The sequence below is a fragment of the Pelophylax lessonae genome, assembly GCF_965119305.1.
Source record: "Pelophylax lessonae genome assembly, chromosome: 4".
NCBI classification, from domain to species: Eukaryota; Metazoa; Chordata; class Amphibia; order Anura; family Ranidae; genus Pelophylax; species Pelophylax lessonae.
In genome coordinates, this window is record NC_138771.1 from 666,903,495 (window position 1) to 666,925,910 (window position 22,416).

The following is a 22,416-nucleotide window of genomic DNA, read 5'->3' on the forward strand; positions in this document are numbered from 1 at the left end:
TTTCCCTGCATCAGCACCGCCACTGATGTCATTCCTATCCCACCACCACTGATGTCATCCCTATCCCACCACCACCACTGATGTCATCCCTATCCCCACCACTAGGCATGGGCCAAACACCCCCCTTTTCGGTTCGCAGCAGAACTCCCGAACAATTGAAGTTCTAACCTGAACGTCAAACCCTATTAAAGTCTATAGGAGCCGAACAGGAAAAATCAAAAGTGCTCATTTTAAAGGCTTATATGCAATTAATTGGCCATAAAAGGGATATGGGGGTCCGAGTATTGCCCTGGGGTACATGTATCAATGCAATTTTTTTTTTTTTTTTTTTAAAAAAAGCTTTTTTTCAGGAGCAGTGATTTTAATTGGGCTAAAAGTGCAAAAAAAAAAAAATTCCTTTTAATATAGTGCCTGGAGGGCCCCTTAGTCTACCTATAAAGTGGCGTATCTGTAGCATATATACAGTATAACAAGCTGCAGCAAAAATTACATTTGTAAAAAAAAAAACGAGTCAAATCACATTTAAAATAACTTGTGGTTACAATTGCCGACACCCGGCTATCGAAAAAGTTAAGAAAAAAATGGCGTAGGGGTCCCCCCCTTCAGTCTATACTAGGCCCATCTTCAAAAAAAAAAAAGTGTGGGATCCCCCCAAAACTTATACAAAACCCTTATCTGGGCATGCAGCCTGGCAGGTCAGGAAAGGGGGAGATGAGCGAGGGGGGTGGGTGCTTTGGGGCAGGGGGGGCTCCGGGGTGGAGGTCTGCGGGGAGGGGGGCTTATCGGAATCTGGAAGCCTACTTAAGCAAGGGGGCCCCCAGATACTGCCCCCCTCCCAATGTAAATGTGTATCGGGTACATAGTACCCCTACCCATTCACCAAATAAGTGTACAAAATGTAATAAAAACAAGAGACAAGTTTCTGACAAATCCTTTACTAAAAAAATAAAAAAATGGTGTCCCTCGATGTAAATCCATTGTCAACAACACCGCCCGCCCACCCGAAAAATAAGATAAAAAAAAAAATCTGCCTTCTGGGATGGCCTTAGTTCGAATGCCTCCTCTGCGCTTTGACATTTCTTATATAGGTAAAGGACAGGCAACCTGGCTTCAACACCCAGTGGCACCGCTTCCTTCTGACAGATTGCTGCATGCTGGGCCTGTTATATCACAAGGGGGCTGGGACGCCAGATGGCTCCACCTTTATATAAGAACTGTCAAACTGCAAAGGAGGTATTCAGCGGGAGGCCGTCCCAGAAGGCCTAGAATTTTTTTATAATTTTTATTTTTCGGGCCAGCGGATGGTATGATTGTGCGAAGGATTTACATTTTTGGGCCAGCTGGTGCAGAAGAAAAAACAAATTTATTCCAAATCATAGTACCACTTTTTCAAAACATCACCTACTGTAAGATCATGCCCTATGCTACACCAGAGTGACAGGTAAAATATGCCATTATTTTACCCAGAAGGTGATCTCCCCATCCACTATTTTTTAGTTCAGAAGGCCATCACCCTTGTTGTAATTATTTTGCCCAGAAGGTAACCCCCAACCCATCGTTATTTTTGCCAGGATGGCCATCCTCCAGCCACCATCATTTTTACCAGAAAGTCCTCCTCCTTGTCACTATTATTATTATTTTTTTTTTTTATTCATGAATTTTTATTGAAAATATTGCATATAAAAACAGTAACAACATGGTAAGAAATCATAAGAAGTATACACATACACAAGGTAGGTACATCCTACAAAAATGGGGAACTTTTTAGCAAGACTTGAGGGTAATCAGCCTGAAAGGCCGCATATGTAAACAACAACTAACCCTGGATGTAAACCAGGGTAAACAGGTGAATATTAAATGCCAGTAAGTTGTAAGTTGTAAAGTGGACCCGGTAGAAAAGTCTGGAAAGCTTGGTCGACAACAAGGAGTGTCTGTCCCCCCTTTGGGAACACACTGTGGACAGACAATCCAAGTGAGGCTTCCACGAGGTGGCGGGGCTGCCACCACCCGCCTCCTCGCTCCAGACAAAGTACCTAAATTGCAACGTGGCCCAACAATAGGAACATAGAACCGTAGGCAGGTACCGAGCATTAACAAGACCAATAGGTCGTTAAAATTTCTAGAAGGAACAAAGGGGTAACTAAGATAATATGAAGAAACAGGGGAGGGGATGAGAGGGGAGGGGAAACGAGTCATCCACCAGATGGACCAGACCCAGAGCAAGTAATGTTGTCAAGATCCTATTGATTTTTAGTGTCACCAACGTCAGAGAAGGCTATTCGCCATTTATCCCATTTGTACAAGTGTTTTCCCGCTAACGTGAATACAATACAAGCTATTTGTTTCCACAAAGATTGGATAGAAGGGTAACTCCAAAGTATATGTAGCAAGTTACCAGTTCCATCGCAATCTCTCCAGCAGAGTGGGGACAAGGTGTTATCAATCAAATAAAATCTGTGAGGTGTCATGTAGTAGTATCTGTGCACAATCTTTTGCACGTTGTCCCAGTGATCGACGCATGCCGATGAGGTGGCGTTAGCCTTGAAGGCCGTCAACCATTGAGCAACGGAAAAAGACTGAGACAGTTCCACTTCCCATTTGAGCATACTGGAAGATTTACTAAATATCTGGGAACGATTACATATGGGATAAAATAGGGAGATACCTTTTACAGTAGTAGAAGATCTATTCAATAGATAGTTCCACAGCCTTACCGGTATGTGTAAGTTAGGAGCTTTATTAGCTTTGTTATAAGAATTGATTTGAAGGAGGGTCAAAGCATCCCTAGTGGTGGGGTTAGACAGTGCAACAGGAGGGTAGTTCAATCCCTGTTTTGTCCAGTGAGTGATAGACATCCCTGATAGTAAGAAGTGGTAGCTAGCTGTCGGAATCTGGAGAGTTACACAGGGTTCCCCCCCTGATTCCTGCCTCAGCGATGTGGACCAGGCATTTAGGGTAGCTAATATAGTCGGGTATTGCGGTACTTCAGTATTACAATTCAGGCCTTTAGCTATAGCCAATGCCAGGAGGTTGTGTGTGTCAGTGACAGAGCACTCTATTTGGTTCCATAAGTTGGGCGGAGAACCAGTATTTAACATGGCTCAGTATGGCAGCCAAATAGTATGCTCATGCATTAGGAAGGCCGACACCTCCATATCTCTTTGGAACGTATAATTTAGTCAGAGAGATCCTAGGTCGCTTACCGTTCCACAGAAATTGCCGCAATGAGGAGGTCAATTTATCGGAAAACCAATTTGGTAGCGGTATCGGCAAAGTCCTAAAGTGATACAAGAGTTTAGGTAGGACCTGCATTCTATAGGCCGCAATGCAGCCTAACCATGACAGATGGGCCCTTTGGATAGAGGAAAATTCCTCTGCTACCTGTTCAAGAAGTGGTTAGTAATTACATTTATAAAGATCAGCTGTTGGTGATGTTAATAGAATACCCAGGTATTTTATAGAAGGTGAACTCCAATCGCTGGAGCGATTGTAAGACCTCGTTGGAAATCGGCAGTGCCAAGCACTTACTGGTGTTAACCTTGTACAGTGATATAGTGCCAAAAGTCGTTAGCAGTCGATTAACCTCTGGTAGGAAATTGATGGGTTCTGTAATTGTAAGAATGATGTCGTGCGCAAACAATCCTAATTTGTGTGATATTGGGCCAACCTTGATACCTTGTATAGCAGGGTTAGATCTAATAGCCTCAGCCAGGGGCTCAATAGCCAAGGAAAATAAAATAGGCGATAGTGGGCAGCCTTGTCTAGTGCCATTAGAGAGATGAGACAGTAGGCCATCTGAATATACTCGTGCTGACGGAGTCGAATACAGGGACATGATAGCCGAAACGATTGTCCTGTAAAGCCAAATTTAGCAAGCGCTTGCGATAGGTATCCCCAATGGACCCTATCAAATGCTTTTTCAGCGTCCAGAGCGACAAAGACCGAGGGGATGAGCTTAAGTTCTACATATTTAAGGAGATTAAGCATGCGACGGGTACCGTCCGGAGCTTGCCTGCCCTTCATGAAGCCTACTTGGTCTAGTCCTATCAGCAGTGGTGTAATTTGCATCAAACTATTAGCCAGTACTTCAGCGTAGCTCTTGAGATCTGCATTGAGGAGGGAAATGGGATGGAAATTTTGTGGGGAGTCAGGCGATTTTCCCGGTTTGGGGATCGTGACTATGACCGCCTGTAGCATTTCTGAAGGGAAGGAGCCTGAGGTCACAGCTGCATTGAATACTTCAGCTAGATGCGGTGCAAGGAGCCGTTGGAAGGATTTGTAATATTCCGCAGAGAAGCCGTCTATTCCCGCTGATTTATGTAAGGGTAGGGAACGTATAACGGAGAGTATTTCATCAACAGAAATCGGAATTTTAAGGGCCGTCAGTGAGCTATTCTCTAGCGTCGGTAAGTTAAGGTCTTTCAGAAAGGTAGCTATCTCGGGGGTAGTCGGTCTATGTTCGGAGTCTAGGTCCTTGAGGTTATACAGGGACTCATAGTAGTGCTTAAAGATGTTCGCTATGTCTTGAGGGTTAGTGTAAACTTTGTTCGTAGCATGATGCTTCATATGGGGGATGTGCGCTTTTTGGCGCTTTGCTTTCAGCTGGGAGGCTAGGAGTTTACCTGATTTGTTGCTTTGTGAATAGCAGGAGACTTGCAGTCTCCTGTAATGGAAGTCATGGTCCGCAGTCATGAGTTGTTTGAGTGTGTTTCTCTTATCAGTCAGGGTTGATAGTAGTGAGTGCGAAGTAGAGGGTGCCTGCTGTGTTGCTGTTCTAGCTGTAAGATATCTGCCTGGAGGGCTTGCATGAGTGACAGTCTGTTTTTCCTATCCCTCGCTGTCATCTGGATTAGGAGGCCCCTTGCTACTGCCTTGTGGGCACACCAAACTGTGGTTGGAGAGCAGGAACCGTCACCATGGAAGTGTGTCGTCATCTGTTGTTCTTCAAGTCAAGTTGAGCATCCTATAATCCCTATACCCTATCCAAGTTGCTTTCCCAATAAAAAACAAATACAAGCCCATGGACTTATTTCTTGTGTATGGATGGTGGGTGGTTGTGGGATAGGGATGACATCAGTGGCAGTGGTGATGGGGGGATAGGGATGACATCAGTGGCAATGGTGGTGGTGGGGATAGGGATGGCATCAGTGGCAGTTATGGTGGTGGTGGTGGGATAGGGATGATATCAGTGGCAGTGGTGGTAGTGAGATAGGGATGGCATTAGTGGCAGTGGTGGTGGTGGGATAGGGATGACATCAGTGCAGTACAGATAGGGGATAGGGATAACATAAGTGGCAGTGGGGATGAGGGGGGTAGGGATGACATCAGTGGCAGTGGTGGTGGCAGGGATAGGGATGACATCAGTGGCAGTGGTGATGAAGGATAGGGATGACATTGGTGGCAGTAGTGATGGTGGGGATAGGGATGACATCAGTGGCAGTGGTGGTGGCAGGGATAGGGATGACATCAGTGGCAGTGGTGATGAAGGATAGGGATGACATCGGTGGCAGTAGTGATGGTGGGGATAGGGATGACATCAGTGCAGTGGTGATGGTGGGGATAGGGATGAAATCAGTTCAGTGGTGGTGATGGGGATAGGGATGACATCAGTGGTGTTGGTGGGATGGGGATAACATCAGTGGCAGTGGTGATAGTGGGGATAGTGGTGACATCAGTGGCACTAATGGTGGTGGGATAGGGATGACATCAGTGACGATGGTGATGGTGGGGATAGAGATGACATCAGTGGCAGTAATGGTGGTGGGATAGGGATGACATCAGTGACGATGGTGATGGTGGGGATAGAGATGACATCAGTGGCAGTAATGGTGGTGGGATAGGGATGACATCAGTGACGATGGTGATGGTGGGGATAGAGATGACATCAGTGGCAGTAATGGTGGTGGGATAGGGATGACATCAGTGGCAGTGGTGGTGATGGGGATAGAGATGACATCAGTGGCAGTAATGGTGGTAGGATAGGGATGTCATCAGTGGCAGTGGTGATGTGCAGAAGCACTGGTACCCCCTTCTCTTTTTTCCTTTTCATAGTAAAAAAAAATCCCCATGATATCCATACCAGACCCCCAATCCAAGCATGCAGCCTAGCCTACCAGGAGAGTGGGAAAGGAGCTCATCCCTACTCTCCATAAACTGTGGGTCCAACTTAAATCACACCTATTTTTAACCCTGCTGACATCCTAACTCTGGGACAATACCCTCCTAGTGCATCCAACATGAAATCCAATCAGTATGCTTCCCTCTTTTTAATGTATACAGTAGGATTCCCTTTTCAAGATGCACAGGGTCTCCTCTGTATGGTGAACCAATGACTCAGTTTCCCACTGGGCTTATCTCAATCCCCATTGTTTAAGTGTCTGTCTTTTAAAGCTAATTTTTATATGCCACACCCTTGATGATTAGGGCCCCAAACAGTCGGCATCTCTGACCGAGGGGCTCTCACACTCCCTAGACATTTGTAGTTCCGGCTCTGGGATTTCTTGTCCAAATATTTTATGGGAGAGGAAATGAACAGAATACAATGAATACAATGAAAATGTTACAGAAACATTTTGTGGTATAAGAGGATTGGTAAAATAAAAATACAATTAACATGTCACAGAAGAATTATGTGGCATAAGAGGATTGGTACAACCATCCTTCATTAAAACTGAGATGAAAACAATCTTAACAATAGTGCAATGTGGTAAAGCAATTGCTTTAAAATTAAATGGTCAAGGTTTGTTGGGCAAATTATGCCCTAGCTATGGAGTGATACTAAGTTGTATTGAATAACATAATCAATTTGAGCAGTAATATACAGTATGTAAGCCAGGAGGTGAGGTAGAAAAAGGAATATTTTGGTTGTCTCCAGCCCTAACACAGGGTGGTCCTGTGTTATATGGTAGCCGATGATCTGGGGGATTAATGGATATGAAGTATATTAAGGTTATGTTAAACCATGAGAATGAAGAAAGAGGTATGTGAAGGATGTGAAGTACAGAGGAGAGGAGTATAGGTGGTGAATGGTGATAGAGTAGAAGAAAGAATAGGGGAGGGGGAACAATCCCTGGAAGGGCTGGGTCATCGAGGGGGTGTTGTGTACATTGCTCCTCATTGGTACACGGGAGTATCTACGGAAGTAAAAGTGTATTGTCAAAGTTGGAGGGTAAATAGTGTTCAACCTAATTGCTCCAGAGTTTCTCATATTTAGTGATCCTATCCAAAAATACAACTTCTATTTTGGCATGAATCATAGCTTGTGTGATCCTGTTTTTGGCTGCTAGAACACAGAGGGTGGGAGCTTTCCAGACATAATTTAAATTGCCAGTGGGAAATGGTTGGTGATTTCCTATTTAGGAGTGCCACTGTAGGGTCTGGAGCAATGTGTGTATCAAACAGTTTAGAAAGGATTCAGAAGATGTCTGACCAGAAGACTTGTACCACTGGAATATATATCTGAGATAAACCCTTTCCTTTGAGGGTCGGATTTGCAGGTGTGTTCAAAGAGGGAAAATTGCAGGGCGGCGGAGTCGGAAGGGACCAGAGGGGTTAGAAAGAGTTTGATTTAAATATAGCGAAAAAGTTCCAATGAGGGAATGCCATGGGTCTTGCAAAGAGATGGGAATTTAATTATTATCCTAGTAAATATGAATTTGTGGGTTTGGATCAAACCTGCAGTGGACCAAGCTGAGAAGAGAAGAGGAGACGTCCAAGCTGGGTAAAATGCCAGGTTCCAGAAGAAGAAGAGCACGGGCTTATAGCTAGATTGTAGGCCATAGAGCATTTTAAGTCTATCCTATATGAGGAGAGAGTGGCGTGTTATCGGGTTGGTAAGGGTGCGGTTGTAAGAGGTAGGCCACCGAAAGTGCCATCCACCCACAGAGGGACTACCTTGGTGGCATGGTACTTAAGGACTTGGGCCAGCTTTGCAGCATGATAATATGCTCATACGTTAGGTAGTCCTAATCTGCCTTGCAATTTAGGTGCATAAAGTGTCATTATAGGGACATAGGGTTTCAATTTGTCTCAGACGAAGGTGGAGATTCGGCATTGTAGAATGCAACAAAAATGTGCTGGAACCTGAGTAGGGAGAGTGCTAAACAGGTATTTTGGGTAGAACAGTAATTTTAATAAGTTATTCGCCCTAACCAGGCAAGGGGTATGGAGGACCATGTGGACATGAGTGCAGTGAGATGAGAAAGCATGGGGGAGGGGGGTAGTTTGCCAGGTAGAGGACAGAGGGGTTAGTGGTGAGTTTAAATCCTAGAAAGGTGATATGGTGTGAAGAACAAGAAAATAGAAGTACCTTGCGTAATTGATGTTGAAGGGGGGGTGGCAGTAAGACATTGAGCACTGTTGACTTGTGGGGATTGACCTTCAGGCCTGAGATACTGCCAAATTGGTACAGGACACTGAGGAGGTTAGGAGCAGATATGAGCGGGGTCGTCATGAATGTTTTAATGTTGAGGTCAGACCTGTTTAAGAGAGCTAAGGGCTCAATGACTAGGGCAAAGAGTAAGGGTGAAAGAGACAACCCGAGTGAGTGCCTCTAGAGTTGGTAAAGAGGTCAGATCTGTATCCGGAGTATTGGACGTGAGCTTTGGGGTTGGCATAGAGGGAGGAGACCCTGTAGAGAAAAGTGTGCTCCAAAGCCAGTGGCGGCTGGTGAAATTATAAGATGGTGGGGCGCAAGACCCCGCCCTTCCATTTTTAACCCTCCCATTTCTAAGAAGCCCCACCCCTTATAGACTCCACCCATTTTGTCCCCTGTATTTTGCTTGCGTGAACAAATTCTCCCAATATATCACATATTAAGGGGTCCATCAGTACTAGTATATCCCATAATAGGGAGCAGGGGCCCTATTATGGGATATACTGTGAGAGACACCCTATTATGGGATACACTGACTGAGAGTGGCACAAACCCCTCAAGCACAAACCCCGCACAAACCCCACAATACAGACTCCCTAGCACAAACCCCACAGTACAGGCCCCCTAGCAAAAACCCCACAGTACAGGCCCCCTAGCAAAAACCCCACAGTACAGGCCCTCTAGCACAAAACCCACAGTACAGGCCCCCTAGCACAAACCCCACAGTACAGGCCCCCTTTCAATGCAGTGACCAGCGTACATGCCCCCTTTCAATGCAGTGACCAGAGTACATGCCCCCTTCAATGTAGTGACCAGCATACATGCCCCTTTCAATGTAGTGACCAGTATACATGCCCCCTTTCAATGTAGTGACCAGCATACATGCCCCCTTCAATGTAGTGACCAGTATACATGCCCCCTTCAATGTAGTGACCAGCATACATGCCCCTTTCAATGTAGTGACCAGTATACATGCCCCCTTTCAATGTAGTGACCAGCATACATGCCCCTTTCAATGTAGTGACCAGTATACATGCCCCCTTTCAATGTAGTGACCAGCATACATGCCCCCTTCAATGTAGTGACCAGCATACATGCCCCCTTCATCCTGCATGTGTGCCGCCCGTCAACGTCCCGACTCCCGGGCGTGCTGCCCGGGAGTCGACTTCTTCTTCCTCCATGCACTCCGCCGGACGTCTTCTTCGGTTCTTCCTCCATGCGCGCCGCCCGTCACCGTTCCGACTCCCTGGCGTGCTGCCCGGGAGTCGACTTCTTCTTCCTCCATGCGCTCCACGGGACGTCTTCCTCAGTTCTTCCTCCATGCGCGCCGCTTGCTGCCCTCTTCTCTGACGTTGGGACGGTGCGTGACTAATGCACGCACCGCCCCACGCGACGTCACCCGGGATGTCCTCTATGATTGGTCCAGGCTGGAGCCCAGGCACACACCCTGCACATACCTATGTTGGCAATGCACATAACCTCTTTTAGGTTTTGTAGTCTACTCTAACATATTCAATGAATATAGAAAAAAGCCAGCACTTTGTGGAAATAAAACAACTGCTGGTGCTAAAAGATGAATAAGCCAAAACCTTTGTGGAAAAAACAAAATTAAAAAGTGTAGCGCAAGTAGTTCTAGTGCGAGTTGGGCTTGTAGGATCTGCTTATACCAAATGGTGTTTATAAACGGCGATGGTAGTTTAGTGGTTGAACCTCGATATCCTTGTTCACTACACTCCTGGCTCTTTATTAGCAATTACCCCTTCAATACCGGGCAATTTTGCCACCTTCCTGTCACACTTTAAATGACAATTAAGCAGTCATACAACACTGTACCCATATGACTTTTTTTTTTCTTTATTGGTATTTAACAATATGACATACATGAAATACATTTGATTTTTTGCACAGGTAAATGTGTCAACATTGTTACAGTATCCACATTTGTAGAAAAGGTATAGCAAAGTCAACCAGGAAAAAAGAATTAAGGTAGAGGAGCAAGGCTGGGTACATCTCATAAGACAAAAATGGAAAGAAGCATAAAATGAATCTACAATAATGAAAAAGGCCAGACAACAAAGGGTGGCATACCAAGGGGAGGGGGGTACCAGTGGGGGGGTTATCGTGCCACCATTACAGATGAGCAGTACGTGATGTGTGTTGGAGCCAGGCTGACCACTGTGCACAGAAGGGATGGCTTTTACTTTTGCCATTTTTAACAGAGAACATGAATTCATATTTGATCTGAGTTTTAAGGTGTAACAAAAAAAAGAGATAAACTCTGGTGAATCTGGGTGTTTCCAACTGGAGGCAATTGATTTTTTGGCAGTGGTCAAGCTATGGATTACAAGAGGAAGATAAGTCTTAGGCCACCGTTCCTGATTTAGTAGGAGAGCCAAAGCTGGATCAGGGTTTTTTTTTATATCCAGTAACTGTGGAGATGAATTGAAATACTTGTTTCCAAAAGTTGGTGACTTTGGGGCAGTGCCACCAGACATGCAAAATTAGCTGCGTTAGATCATTAAGCAAGGCTGAAGGTACTGGAGAGGCCTGATTCCCATAACTGAATTGATGGGGTTTCCTCCTGGGATATGTGAACTAGGAGCAGATGGTAGAAGTAAGTTATGCCTTTTTTGTTGGGTGCAGAAGTGTAGAAGGAGAGAACTTCTTGTGGTACTGAGATGTCTGGTTTGAGAATGGAACCCAAGATGTGATGTGAGTACACCCCTCACATTTTTGTAAATATTTTAATATATCTTTTCATGTGACAACACTGAAGAAATGACACTTTGCTACAATGTAAAGTAGTGAGTGTACAGCTTGTATAACAGTGTAAATTTGCTGTCCCCTCAAAATAACTCAACACACAGCCATTAATGTCTAAACCCCTGGCAACAAAAGTGAGTACACCCCTAAGTGAAAAAGTTGAAATTGGGCCCAAAGTGTCAATATTTTGTGTGGCCGCCATTATTTTCCAGCACTGCCTTAATCCACCAGAGCTTCACAGGTTGTCACTGGAGTCCTCTTCCACTCCTCCATGACGACATCACAGAGCTGGTGGATATTAGAGACCTTGCGCTTCTCCATCTTCCGTTTGAGGATGCGCCACAGATGCTCAATAGGGTTTAGGTTTGGAGACATGCTTGGCCAGTCCATCACCTTAACCCTCAGCTTCTTTAGCAAGGCAGTGGTCATTTTGGAGGTGTGTTTGGGGTTGTTATCATGTTGAAATACTGCACTGCCGCCCAGTCTCCGAAGGGAGGGGATCATTCTCTGCTTCAGTATGTAACTGTACATGTTGGCATTCATGGTTCCCTCAATGAACTGTAGCTTTCCAGTGTTAGCAGCGCTAATGCAACCCCAGACCATGACACTCCCACCATCATGCTTGACTGTAAGTAAGACACACTTGTCTTTGTACTCCTCACCTGGTTGCCGCCACACATGCTTGACACCATTTGAACCAAATATGTTTATCTTGGTCTCATCATGCCACAAGACATGGTTCCAGTATGCCATGTCCCTAGTCTTCTTGTCTTCAGTAAACTGTTTGTGGGCTTTCTTGTGCATCATCTTAAGAAGAGGCTTCCTTCAGAGACGGCAGCCATGCAGACTAATTTAATACAGTTTGCGCATATGGTCTGAGCACTGACAGGCTGACCCCACACCCCTTCAACTTCGGCAGAAATGCTGGTAGCACTCATATGTCTATTTCCCAAAAACAACCTCTGGATATGACGCTAAGCATGTGCGCTCAACCGCTATGGTCGACCATGGCGAGGCCTGTTCTGAGTGGAACCTGTCCTGGTAAACTGCTGTATGGTCTTGACCACTGTGCTGCAGCTCAGTTTCAGGGTCTTTCAGAGCAATATTCTTATAGCCTAGGCCATCTTTATGTAGGGCAAATTTTTTTTTCAGATCCTCACAGAGTACTTTGCCATGAGGTGCCATGTTGAACTTCCAGTGACCAGTCTGAGAGAGTGAGAGCGATAACACCAAATTTACCACACCTGCTCCCCATTCACACCTGAGACCTTGTAACACTAAAGAGTCACATGACACCGGGGAGGGAAAATGGCTAGTTGGGCCCAATTTGGACATTTTTACTTAGGGGAGTACTCACTTTTGTTGCCAGCAGTTTAGATATTAATGGCTGTTTGTTGAGTTATTTTGAGGGGACAGCAAATTTACACTGTTATGCAAGCTGTACACTCACTACTTTACATTGTAGCAAAGTGTCATTTCTTCAGTGTTGTCACATGAAAATATATAATAAAATATTTACAGAAATGTGAGGGGTGTACTCACTTTTGTGAGATACTGTAGGTATTTATAAAAGTCTCTAGAAGGGAGGTTGTACTGCTTTTGTAGATATTTATAGAAGAGTAGGTTAGTGTTTTCTAGAAGGTGACTCAGAGTGGACACCCACTTTGTGCCACTCATTGAAGGATAGATAGTGAAGAACTCCAATACAGTTAGAGAAAGAGTCCGTAAGTCAACCAGAGTTTTTTTAAGGATGCGAGATCGGAAGTGAAGCCAGGATGATATTGTTGCTTTGATCATATAGAAAGGAGAAGACGGAGGTTTAAGTCTGAGGAGAAGTGCACCCAGGAGTCCTTTGAGCGGTCTCCCTATAATGGCTTGTTCTATGCTTATCTTTTGTAGGCAACCACCAAGTGGAGTACTGCATGGTAATAGCCCTTTAGATTGGAGACACCTAAACCCATAGAGGATTTGGGCCTATATAGGATGTTATTACGGAAATATCCCTTTTTTTTCCCCCCATATGTAATTATTGAGAGTGGCCTGTAGTTTCTGTAGATAGGAGCCAGGTATAGGTATAGGCAGCATACAAAAATGGTATAGAATGGTTGGTAAAATTGACATTTTTGGCAACAGTTGCTCTTCCTGCCCTGGAAGAAGACTTGCGCCTTGGAGAGATTTTGAGTTTGTTGTTGTATAGTTCGTAATAATACTTCATAGTTGGCGTTAAAATAGAGGAGCTAGGTGAAGTCAGCTTTACCCCTCCCTTTTAGATTGTAAGCTCTAACGAGCAGGGCCCTCTGATTCCTTTTGTTCCAAATTGTAGTGTAACTGTAATGTCTGCCCTCATTTTGTTAAGCGCTGCGCAAATTGTTGGCGCTATATAAATCCTGTATAATAATAATAATAATAAAATGTGATTCCTATCTTGGGGTCCAGGAGAAGCCACAAGATGCTGAGAGTTGAGTCTGAGTCTTTTTAGGTAGGGATATAGGGAGCATTTGGGATTTTGAGATATTGACCTTATAGAGCGACAGAAGACTGCATTTTTGAAGTAGGTCAGAGACCACTGGGAGGGAGGAGTCAGGATTTGAAAGGGAAATAAAGACATCATCGGACAAAAACCCTATTCTGTGATCAATATGGCCAATTTTTATCCCTGATATTTTAGGGTAAACACTAATTGCTTGGGCCAGAGGTTCATTAAATAGGGGAAAGATAAAAGGGGACAATGGGCACCCCTGTCTAGTGCCATATAATATATTAAAGGGTCGTGAGAGGGTGCCGGAGGAATAGACTTTAGCACAGGGGTTGGAATAAAGAGCTCTAATACGGTAGCTGAGTCGATAAAGCCTGTGAGTCCAAAAACGTGGAGCACTTCCTTCAGATATGACCATTGGACTCTCTTGAATGCCTTCTCCGCATCCAAAGATAGGAGCAGAGAAGGCGTTCGGTAAGTCTCAGCCCATTGCAGTACATTGAGAATCCGTGTGGTGTTGTCTGAAGTTTGGCATCCCTTGACAAAGCCAACTTGATCTGGGTGTATTAACTTGGGGATAATGTTTCCTAGTATAAGGGCAATGATTTTTGCATAGGTTTTTATGTCTGTGTTGAGGAGTGAGATAGGGCGGTAGTTGGCTGGATTGTCAGGAGATTTACCCATTTTAGGTAGGGTGAATTTTAAAGCCTCAAGTGCTTCTTTAGGGAAAGTAGCCAAATTTGCTGCCATGTTAAATGCTTTTTGTAGGTAAAGGGAAAGTATGAAGTTGAATTTTTTATAATATTCATTTCCAAAGCCATTGGGACCTGACACTTTGTGCATAGGGATAGAGGAAGTCGCTTATGCACTATGGAGTTCTTGGGCGTAAAATTAATTGGAGAGCTCCGAAATGTTTGCGCTAGAAACCTGGGGGAGCGAGAGGGATGGTAAAAGGATTGTATTTGGGCTTGATTTGATGGGAGAATCGCCTGGGAGGACTCTAAGTTATAAAGTTCTGCATAGTAATCTGCATAGTAATCTGCAAAGCTGAGTTTTTGGCTCTGAGGGCCCCTGGGGTCCAGGAGGTGGTCAATTCTGCTTTTGTTAGATCTGATTTTAACCTGTCTAACTAAAAGAGCACCAATTTTGTTGCTGGCTACATAGTAGTTTAATGTAAGTCTTTTTAAATGGATATCGTATTGACACACAAATGACTGGGAAAGTTTGTGTCGAAGGTTTTTCAGTTGGTTATCTTTATCAAAGGAGAAACAGAGTTTATTTTCGGATTCAAGATTGGCTATGGCATGGGTAAGATCATATATCTTTGTTTCTCCTATGCTTCTCCTGGGAACCCAGTTTGATTGATGAACACTTCTTGCATGAAGGCTTTGTGAGCTGCCCATAGGAAGTGGGCATCAGCTACAGAATGTTAATTTTGCTTGAAGAATTTCTCTAATTTGGATGTTGGGTTTCTCGAAGTAATGGGTTGTGTAATAGGTTGGCGTTTAATCTCCACACTTTGAAGGGTTGCATATTGTAGTGTAGAATTAAAGAAAGTGAGATTGGAGCATCAGTCGAGCCACAGGATTTTGCCACCTTTGGCATCGGCTAACTGGAAAAGTGTGGGTTTGTCTACAAGGAACATGTCAATCCTAGAGTAGACATTAAGAGCAGAAGAGAAGAAGGTAAAATCTGTCTCCGATCTGTTCACACTTCTCCATACATCATATAGACCTTCCTCACATAAGAGGGAGGGCAGGTCTTGAGAGTGGTTCCTGCGAAGGCTAATGGAGTCTATGGAGGAATCGGAGACTGTGTTAAAATCTCCGCAGGCTAATGAGTTGGCCTGTCTGAATTGAGTGAACCCATTTTATTAGAGATTTAATAATTTTTTTCAATTGGCATTCGGCAAGTATACCGATACCAGTGTAAATGGTTGATGGTTAAGCTCAGCTCCCAGTATTATGCGTCTGCCGTTAGGGTCACATTCTAGGAACCTCTGTGAGAAAGTGATTGTGCCTTAATTGCAATCATTACACCCTTAGTTTTCTTTTCTGAGTTGGCAAAAAAGCAAAAAGAAACTTATGGTGTGCTTTGATTATATTGTCGTACTGTTGATAGATAGCCTCTCTCCATAGCATTGATCTTTTGGAAGGGATATTTAGACCCTTCACATGGAGGGAAGCGATTTGGAGGGACATCCTTAAAGTGTGGGTAGCCTGAGAGGCGGGAGTGGGTTTAGGTGAGTAGAGGTGTATCATACCTGTAATTTAGAGTAAGCCGGCCACACAGGTAGAATGATAGTGCATAAGGGTACATTGGTAGTTATTTGTTGTGCATTAACATATTTAAAGAGAAACATTGCACTGCAGAGGCCCTTGTGAGCCTTCAAGCATTATCTTGGGCCGGGAGTTGGGTTCCGGGTGTGCATTGAGGAGTGGGGAAGATTGGAGTGGTCATTATTATTTACTGAGGGAGCAGGTATATTTAATTGCCGGGGACGTTTTTTCACCTCTGCTGGTGAATAGAGAATATATGTTTGCCCTGGTGAATAACCTGGAGTGTGACAACGGGCAATAGCCAGTTGTATGCTATTTTCCTTTCACCCTAGAGCTTACAGTATGTAATCGTAGCAAACTGTCTGCGCTGGGCAAGAGTGGCAGCTGAGAGGTTTGCTTAGTTTGAGATATAGGAAAAGGGTTCTGGTAATTTTCCTGCTTTACTGGCTGCAGCCATGGCTCTATCCTTGATATGAAAAAAAAATGTATTCTCACTAGGACATTCCTTGGTACCACATCAGGAAGTGTGTTTTGTTTGGCTATACAATGTGCCCTGTCAATGACGAGATTGCAAGCATTTTTCATAGGTAGAAGGGTTTTCAGCAGTTGCAGCAGATAAAGGGTGAGCTCTGGAGGAGAAATTGATTCAGGAATGCCTCTGAATTTCGCATTGTTCCTCCTAGACCTATCTTCTAGGTCTTTAACTTTATTTTTTAGCCACTGGATGTCCGCATTGTGCTCCTGATAGCTATCCACTATATCATTGTGGGCAGCAATATATTCTCCCATTTTGTATTTCAGCCTGTCTTTCTTTAGGGACATAAGCATTTCTTTAAATGTATATTCAGAGGCCGGATGGTCAGAGGTAGGGAAGGAAGATAGTGTGTCCTGAACTGCTGATGTAATCTCAGAGTCCCCTAGTGTATAGTTATGTTTTTTACTCATGGGTCCCTTTGAGGCAGAAGAGGCAGCTGGTGAATCTACAGGTCGCTTATGGGAGAGCTTGTCGTCTTGTTTTTGCTCTTGCAGGTTTGACTCCTGGCCACCTTGACGAGGGACAGCAGGCACCGCTGCTGGGGAAGGGAAGACATCTATGTGCCCTCCATTGCCATCTTGTGCCTCCTCTCTTGCCAAGCCTGGGAAGAAGTCTGTCAGCTTCTTGGACTGAGAAACCCTGGTGTTGTGGCGGGATGATGTGCCCTGTGACATCCCGACTTCTTTCAGGTGTGATGCGCTGTGGCTGCTGGGCTTAAGTCGCTTAGAAGCTGCCAATAGGAGCTTGTCCCTGCCAGCGCTCTCTAACTAAGCGGGCATACACGTGGCCAAACCCCCATCCCCCCCCCCCACCCCCTAATATGACATTTTTATCATTTTTTTTCACACAAATATAATTTTCTTTTGGTGATATTTTATCACCACTGGGGTTTTTATTTTTGCTAAATAAAAAAAAAATTGGAAAAAAAAAGTTTTTTCTTTGTTGCTTTTATACAATTTTGCAAATAAATAATCTTTCTTCTTAAATTTAGGCCAAAATGTATTATGCTACTTTTCTTTGGTAAAAATAATCCGAATCAGTGTATATTATTTAGTCTGTAGGAAAGATATAGAGTCCACAAGCTTTAGGATATATCTGAAAGTTGATCAGTCCTGATGTACTGACGGCCGATCTCATTTCTTAAATGCGAAAATGCCAGGACAGTACACATACCCCCACATAACCCCTTTTTGGGGGATTATTAGTGAGAGGCATGGCAAGTTTTTTTTAAGTTGTAATTTTTTTTTTTTTCCATCAAAATTGTTTATTCAAATTAAAAAAAAGGGGTTTACAAACTTTGCTCTACTGAGCGTATGAAAATATAACATAAACATTTTGAATAGTATCATTAACACGTTGTACAATGACAAGACAGGTAAAGGTGTCCAGAGCATGGGACAAATATTGTAACCATGTGAGCAACAATCAAAGTGGAGGTAACAGTGCATATACAGAGGAATGGAGCCGCCCGACCCGCCCATGGGGTCGATCACAGTCGGGCTCTCCAATGCGTCAAAACCAGCAGGAAAAGGAAGGAAAAGAAAAGAAAGAGAAAAAGAAAAAGGGAAAAGAGGGGAGAGGGAGGTGGAGGGCAGTGAAAGGGGAGAGGGGAAAGGTCCAGAGGGTACATAGAGGGTCATAGGAAGAGACGAAAGTGGAGGGAAGGAGAGGAAAAGACCGTGGGGGGAAACGCGCCAGGTGCATGCCCCAGCCCCCCCCCCCCCCCCGGGCGCCCGGGTCCATCATCTCTGCAGGTAAGTCCAACCTATGCAAGCTGGACAATTCCCATCACTTCCGTGTATGTCAGTGAGGATTTAAAAGCAGACCAGCATAACCACATAGCATGAAATTTGTGTATTCTATCCTGGGATGTAAGAATCAGTTCTTCCATTTCTTCCGTTTTGTTAATTCTAGAGAACCATTCCGTGGATCTCCAATGTATGGGAATGCACATCCTGGCAGCGTTAACCATATGCATAGCTAAGGATTTGAGGTAGTGGCGTTTGGGCAGGGAAGTATGGTGAAGCAAGTATTGAGCAGGCGTAAAGTCCAAAGTGTAGGAGGTGACTCGGTAAATAGTCTCGTGGACCATTTTCTAGAAAGGCTGGAGGAGGCAACAGCCCCACCATATGTGCAGTAGAGACCCATCCCCTTGGTTGCAGCGCCAGCAAAGTTTAGAGCAGATGGGATAAAACCTGTGGAGGAGGGTAGGGGTTCTATACCATCTGCTCCACAATTTGTACACATTTTCTTGGACAGAGGTGTTAAGGGAGCTCTTGTGGATGCACTCATTGATGGTTTCCCATTCCTCATCAGTGAGGGAAATCTGTAGGTCGGATTCCCAGGCCTTGCGAGTCGTATCCTCGGGGTGCTGTGAGTCCGCCAAGAGGATCGCGTATATATACGAGATAGTATGAGATTGTGGAGGTTGTCTGGTGCATAAGGCCTCAAAGGGGGAAAGATCTCTAGACCATTGGCCTGACATAGGTGAGGAGGTAAGGAAGTGTTGTATCTGTCTATAGGACCAGGATGGGAAAGAGCGCGTGAGAGATCTGGCCGCTAGTTGCGACAAGGAGAGTAGCCTCCCCCTCTGTAGGAAGGAGCGTACTTCTAGATTTTCAGTCGGAAATTCTTCCTGTAGGAAAGAGTTAGACAAACCTGGAGTAAAAGCAGGATTATTGCGGACAGGGGTCAGGGGTCCATGTAGTGAAGATAGAGAGGCTTTCTGGCAGGCCACGCGGAAACAGGTCAAGGTGGCGTTAACGAGAGGGTGAGTCCAGGTCTGGGGGGGGGGGGGGGTGATGCTGCGGCATAAGCCAGGGCAGGACACCAAGGACGGTGTTAGACATATGTGCTTCCAGCATCACTCACGCCTCAAAGCCGGAATGCAGCCTCCAGTCCACTATCCTTGCCATATGGCAAGCCAAGTAGTAGCCGTGTAAATCTGGTAGTCCGGTCCCCCCTTTAAGCTTCGGGAGAGTACGTTTTGAAAACCCCAGGCGGGGTTGGGACTGCTTCTAGACGAAGCCCGAGCAGGCCTTCTTATATTCAGAGAAAAAGGAGCCCGGTAGGGAGATCGGGATCGTTTGCAGGAGGTACAGTACCCTCGGTAGAAAGTTCATTTTCATGAGCGCGAAGGGCTTCAGGCTTCCAGTTAAAAGGAAAGTTTGTTTTACAGGCTGCCTGGACCTCGGGAAGGGAATGGGACTTCGTATAGTTAATCTATAAATTGGATAACAAATTAAAGCATTCAAGGTCACTCAGCAGTTTGGGCAGGGTAATGTGTGGGTGGGATAGGAACAACAGGAGGTCGTCGGCGAAGGCTGCCACCTTATATTCTCTCCCATGTATGGTGATGCCCCTAATGTTGGTATTTGATCGGAGTCTGTTAAGTAGCGGTTCGAGGGTCAGGATGTAGATAAGGGGCGAAAGGGTGCAGCCCTGTCGTGTCCAATTCCCAATGCCGAAGGTGTCCGACAGGTGGCCATTCACCCTCACACGGGCAGAAGGATTGGAATATAGCGCTAGAATGCTGGCAAGCATGCAAGGGGGCAGACCCAAAGCCCGCAATACCTCGGTCATGTAGCGCCAGTCCACCCTGTCAAACGCCTTTTCAGCATCTAGAGAAAGGAAGAAACCCTGCTTTCCCGTAACAGTAAGAGCATGGTGGATGTTAAGGGTCTTAATCGTGTTGTCCCGGGCCTCTCTCCCGGGGACAAAGCCTACTTGGTCCAGGCTCACCAGGGAGGGAATAAGGGGGAGGAGTCTGTTCGCTATAATTTCCGCGTACAGTTTGACGTTGAGCAGAGATATCGGCCTATAGTTTTCGGCTCGCGTGATGTCTTTGCCCTCTTTTGGGATCACCGTGACATGGGCCTCTAAGAAGCTAGTGGGTAAGGATGGGGAAGACGGAATAATGTTCATCACCCCGAGTAGCCTCGGCGTCAGTAGAGTTTGAAAGCATATGTAGTATTGAAGCGACAGCCCATCCGGGCCGGGACATTTACCTGGTTTTGAGTAGGGATGATCGAACGGTTCGGGTCGACCATTGGTTCAACCTGAACATTGGCTGTTCGAGGTTCGGCCGAATTCTGAACTTTTTGCTGAAAAAGTTCGGAATTCGGCAACCAGAACCGACCAAAATGCAATGGGACAGGAACTGGGCTTTAAAAGCCCGTGATTGGACCAGAACCATTAGTAAAAGCCAATTGTGGGGGCAGGAGAAATGCTAGGAATGTAATTGGAGTGACTAGGGGGTCCACAGGCCAATCATTAGTGAATACGCCCCCCAGTATATAAGATAGCCCCGCCAAATTCCTAGCATTGTAATACAGGGACATGGAAGAGAGTGGAAGCAGTTCTGTGACTTCTGCTTAAAAAGTGTCATTTAGCATTTATTAGTGTCAGGAAAGGGATATCTAGTGTAGTTAGAGTGCTTTTTTACACTTTAGTTAGATGCAAAAATTTAGTTTCTGTAAGGAAAGTGTTAAGTGCCAGGGTGACCGTAATGTAGTGTAGGGTGAACTGACTCTGACTGCTATGGCAGGGTGACCAATCCCTTCCATGTCAGGGTGACCGCAATAGAAACAAGTTTGTTTCTATTAGGTGACTTACAGAACCCTGATATGGCTTCTCGCCTGTCAGCCTGCTTTTTGGCTGCAGGCGTTTATAGGGATTTTTTTAGGAAAAGTTTGGAGTCAGGCAAAACATCTGAACTTGTGTATAGGGGTATATATATTAGGGCTGCTGAATATAATCGCCGAATCGGTGCATCACGATGCGACCCTTCGCGATTCTGCATCGATTCGGGGTGCCTGCAAAATCGATTACCTAATGATGTAATTTCCAAGAGGCTTCCGTGGCCGGTCTCCGCTGGGACGGATCTGATTGGCCGGCTCGCCCTCACACGGGTCGGTCACGTGACAGGCACCCCGGTCACCTCGCTGAACCCGAGCTCCGCGTCTTCTCCCTATTCTCCGTAGCCTCATGGCGACCGCGACTCCCAGCAACCCCCGGCAGTCCAGCCGCCGCAGCAGCATGAGCACCCCGCTCAGCCCGACCCGCATCTCCCGGCTACAGGAGAAAGAGGATCTGCGGGAGCTCAATGACCGCCTGGCCGTCTACATAGACAAGGTGCGGAGCCTGGATAGTGAGAACAGCGTGCTACAACTGCAGGTCACCGAGCGGGAGGAGGTCCACAGCCGGGAGATCTCCGGCATTAAGGAGCTCTATGAAACCGAGCTGGCCGATGCCCGCAGGACCCTGGATGACACGGCCCGGGAGAGGGCCAAGCTACAGATAGAACTGGGCAAGATACAGGGGGACTACGAGCAGCTCCAGAGCAGGTGAGTGCCGGGGGGAGGGGGGCTCTATTCACACACACTGCCCTCCATTCATTAACAGCAACCAGGCGATTTAAAAAGGGAAGAGTCCGGCCTGATCCAATGAGAGGTGATGGTGACTGTCACATGGCTACATTACCGAGCCCTATCACAGTGCCAGTCACCCGCCTCACTGGGGGGAAATGTATGCAGCGCTTCGTTATTGTCTGCCAACCGGATCTATACCCCCCCAAAATCACTGGGCAGCCCTCATCTAAATGCTCTATTACCCCCCCATATCACTGGTCAGCCTTCATCTAAATGCTCTATTACCCCCCCCCCCTTTCATTGATGTTGACCTGCATTCTATCTAAGTTGCTACCAAAAGACTCAGCAATGATTTGTTAAAGTGATACTAAAGGGTATTATTATTTTTTTCTATAAAATAAAAAAGCTATCATACTTACCTTCTGGCTGTCTCTTGTACCATGTCTGCAGTCTCTGACCCTCTCCTGTAGTGTATCTGCAGTCTCTGACCCTCTCCTGTAGTGTGTCTACAGTCTATGACCCTTTCCTGTAGTGTATCTGCAGTCTCTGACCCTCTCCTGTAGTGTATCTGCAGTCTCTGACCCTTTCCTGTAGTGTGTCTGCAGTCTCTGACCCTTTCC

At 45.5% G+C, this 22,416-nt stretch overlaps 2 protein-coding genes across 2 annotated transcripts in view; both read left to right on the forward strand.

Moving 5' to 3' along the window:
- The window catches only part of LOC309554200 (NACHT, LRR and PYD domains-containing protein 12-like), a 612,971-nt gene that overhangs the window by 357,577 nt on the left and 232,978 nt on the right, over nt 1–22,416 (forward strand). The window lies entirely within an intron of this gene.
- Nucleotides 21,341–21,776, forward strand: LOC309552464 (lamin-B1.S-like; the record flags this gene model as incomplete). Its single annotated transcript, XM_082253435.1, has 1 exon — nt 21,341–21,776. Exon 1 carries the CDS (start codon nt 21,414–21,416, stop codon nt 21,774–21,776), a length of 363 nt encoding a protein of 120 aa, XP_082109561.1. The 5' UTR covers nt 21,341–21,413.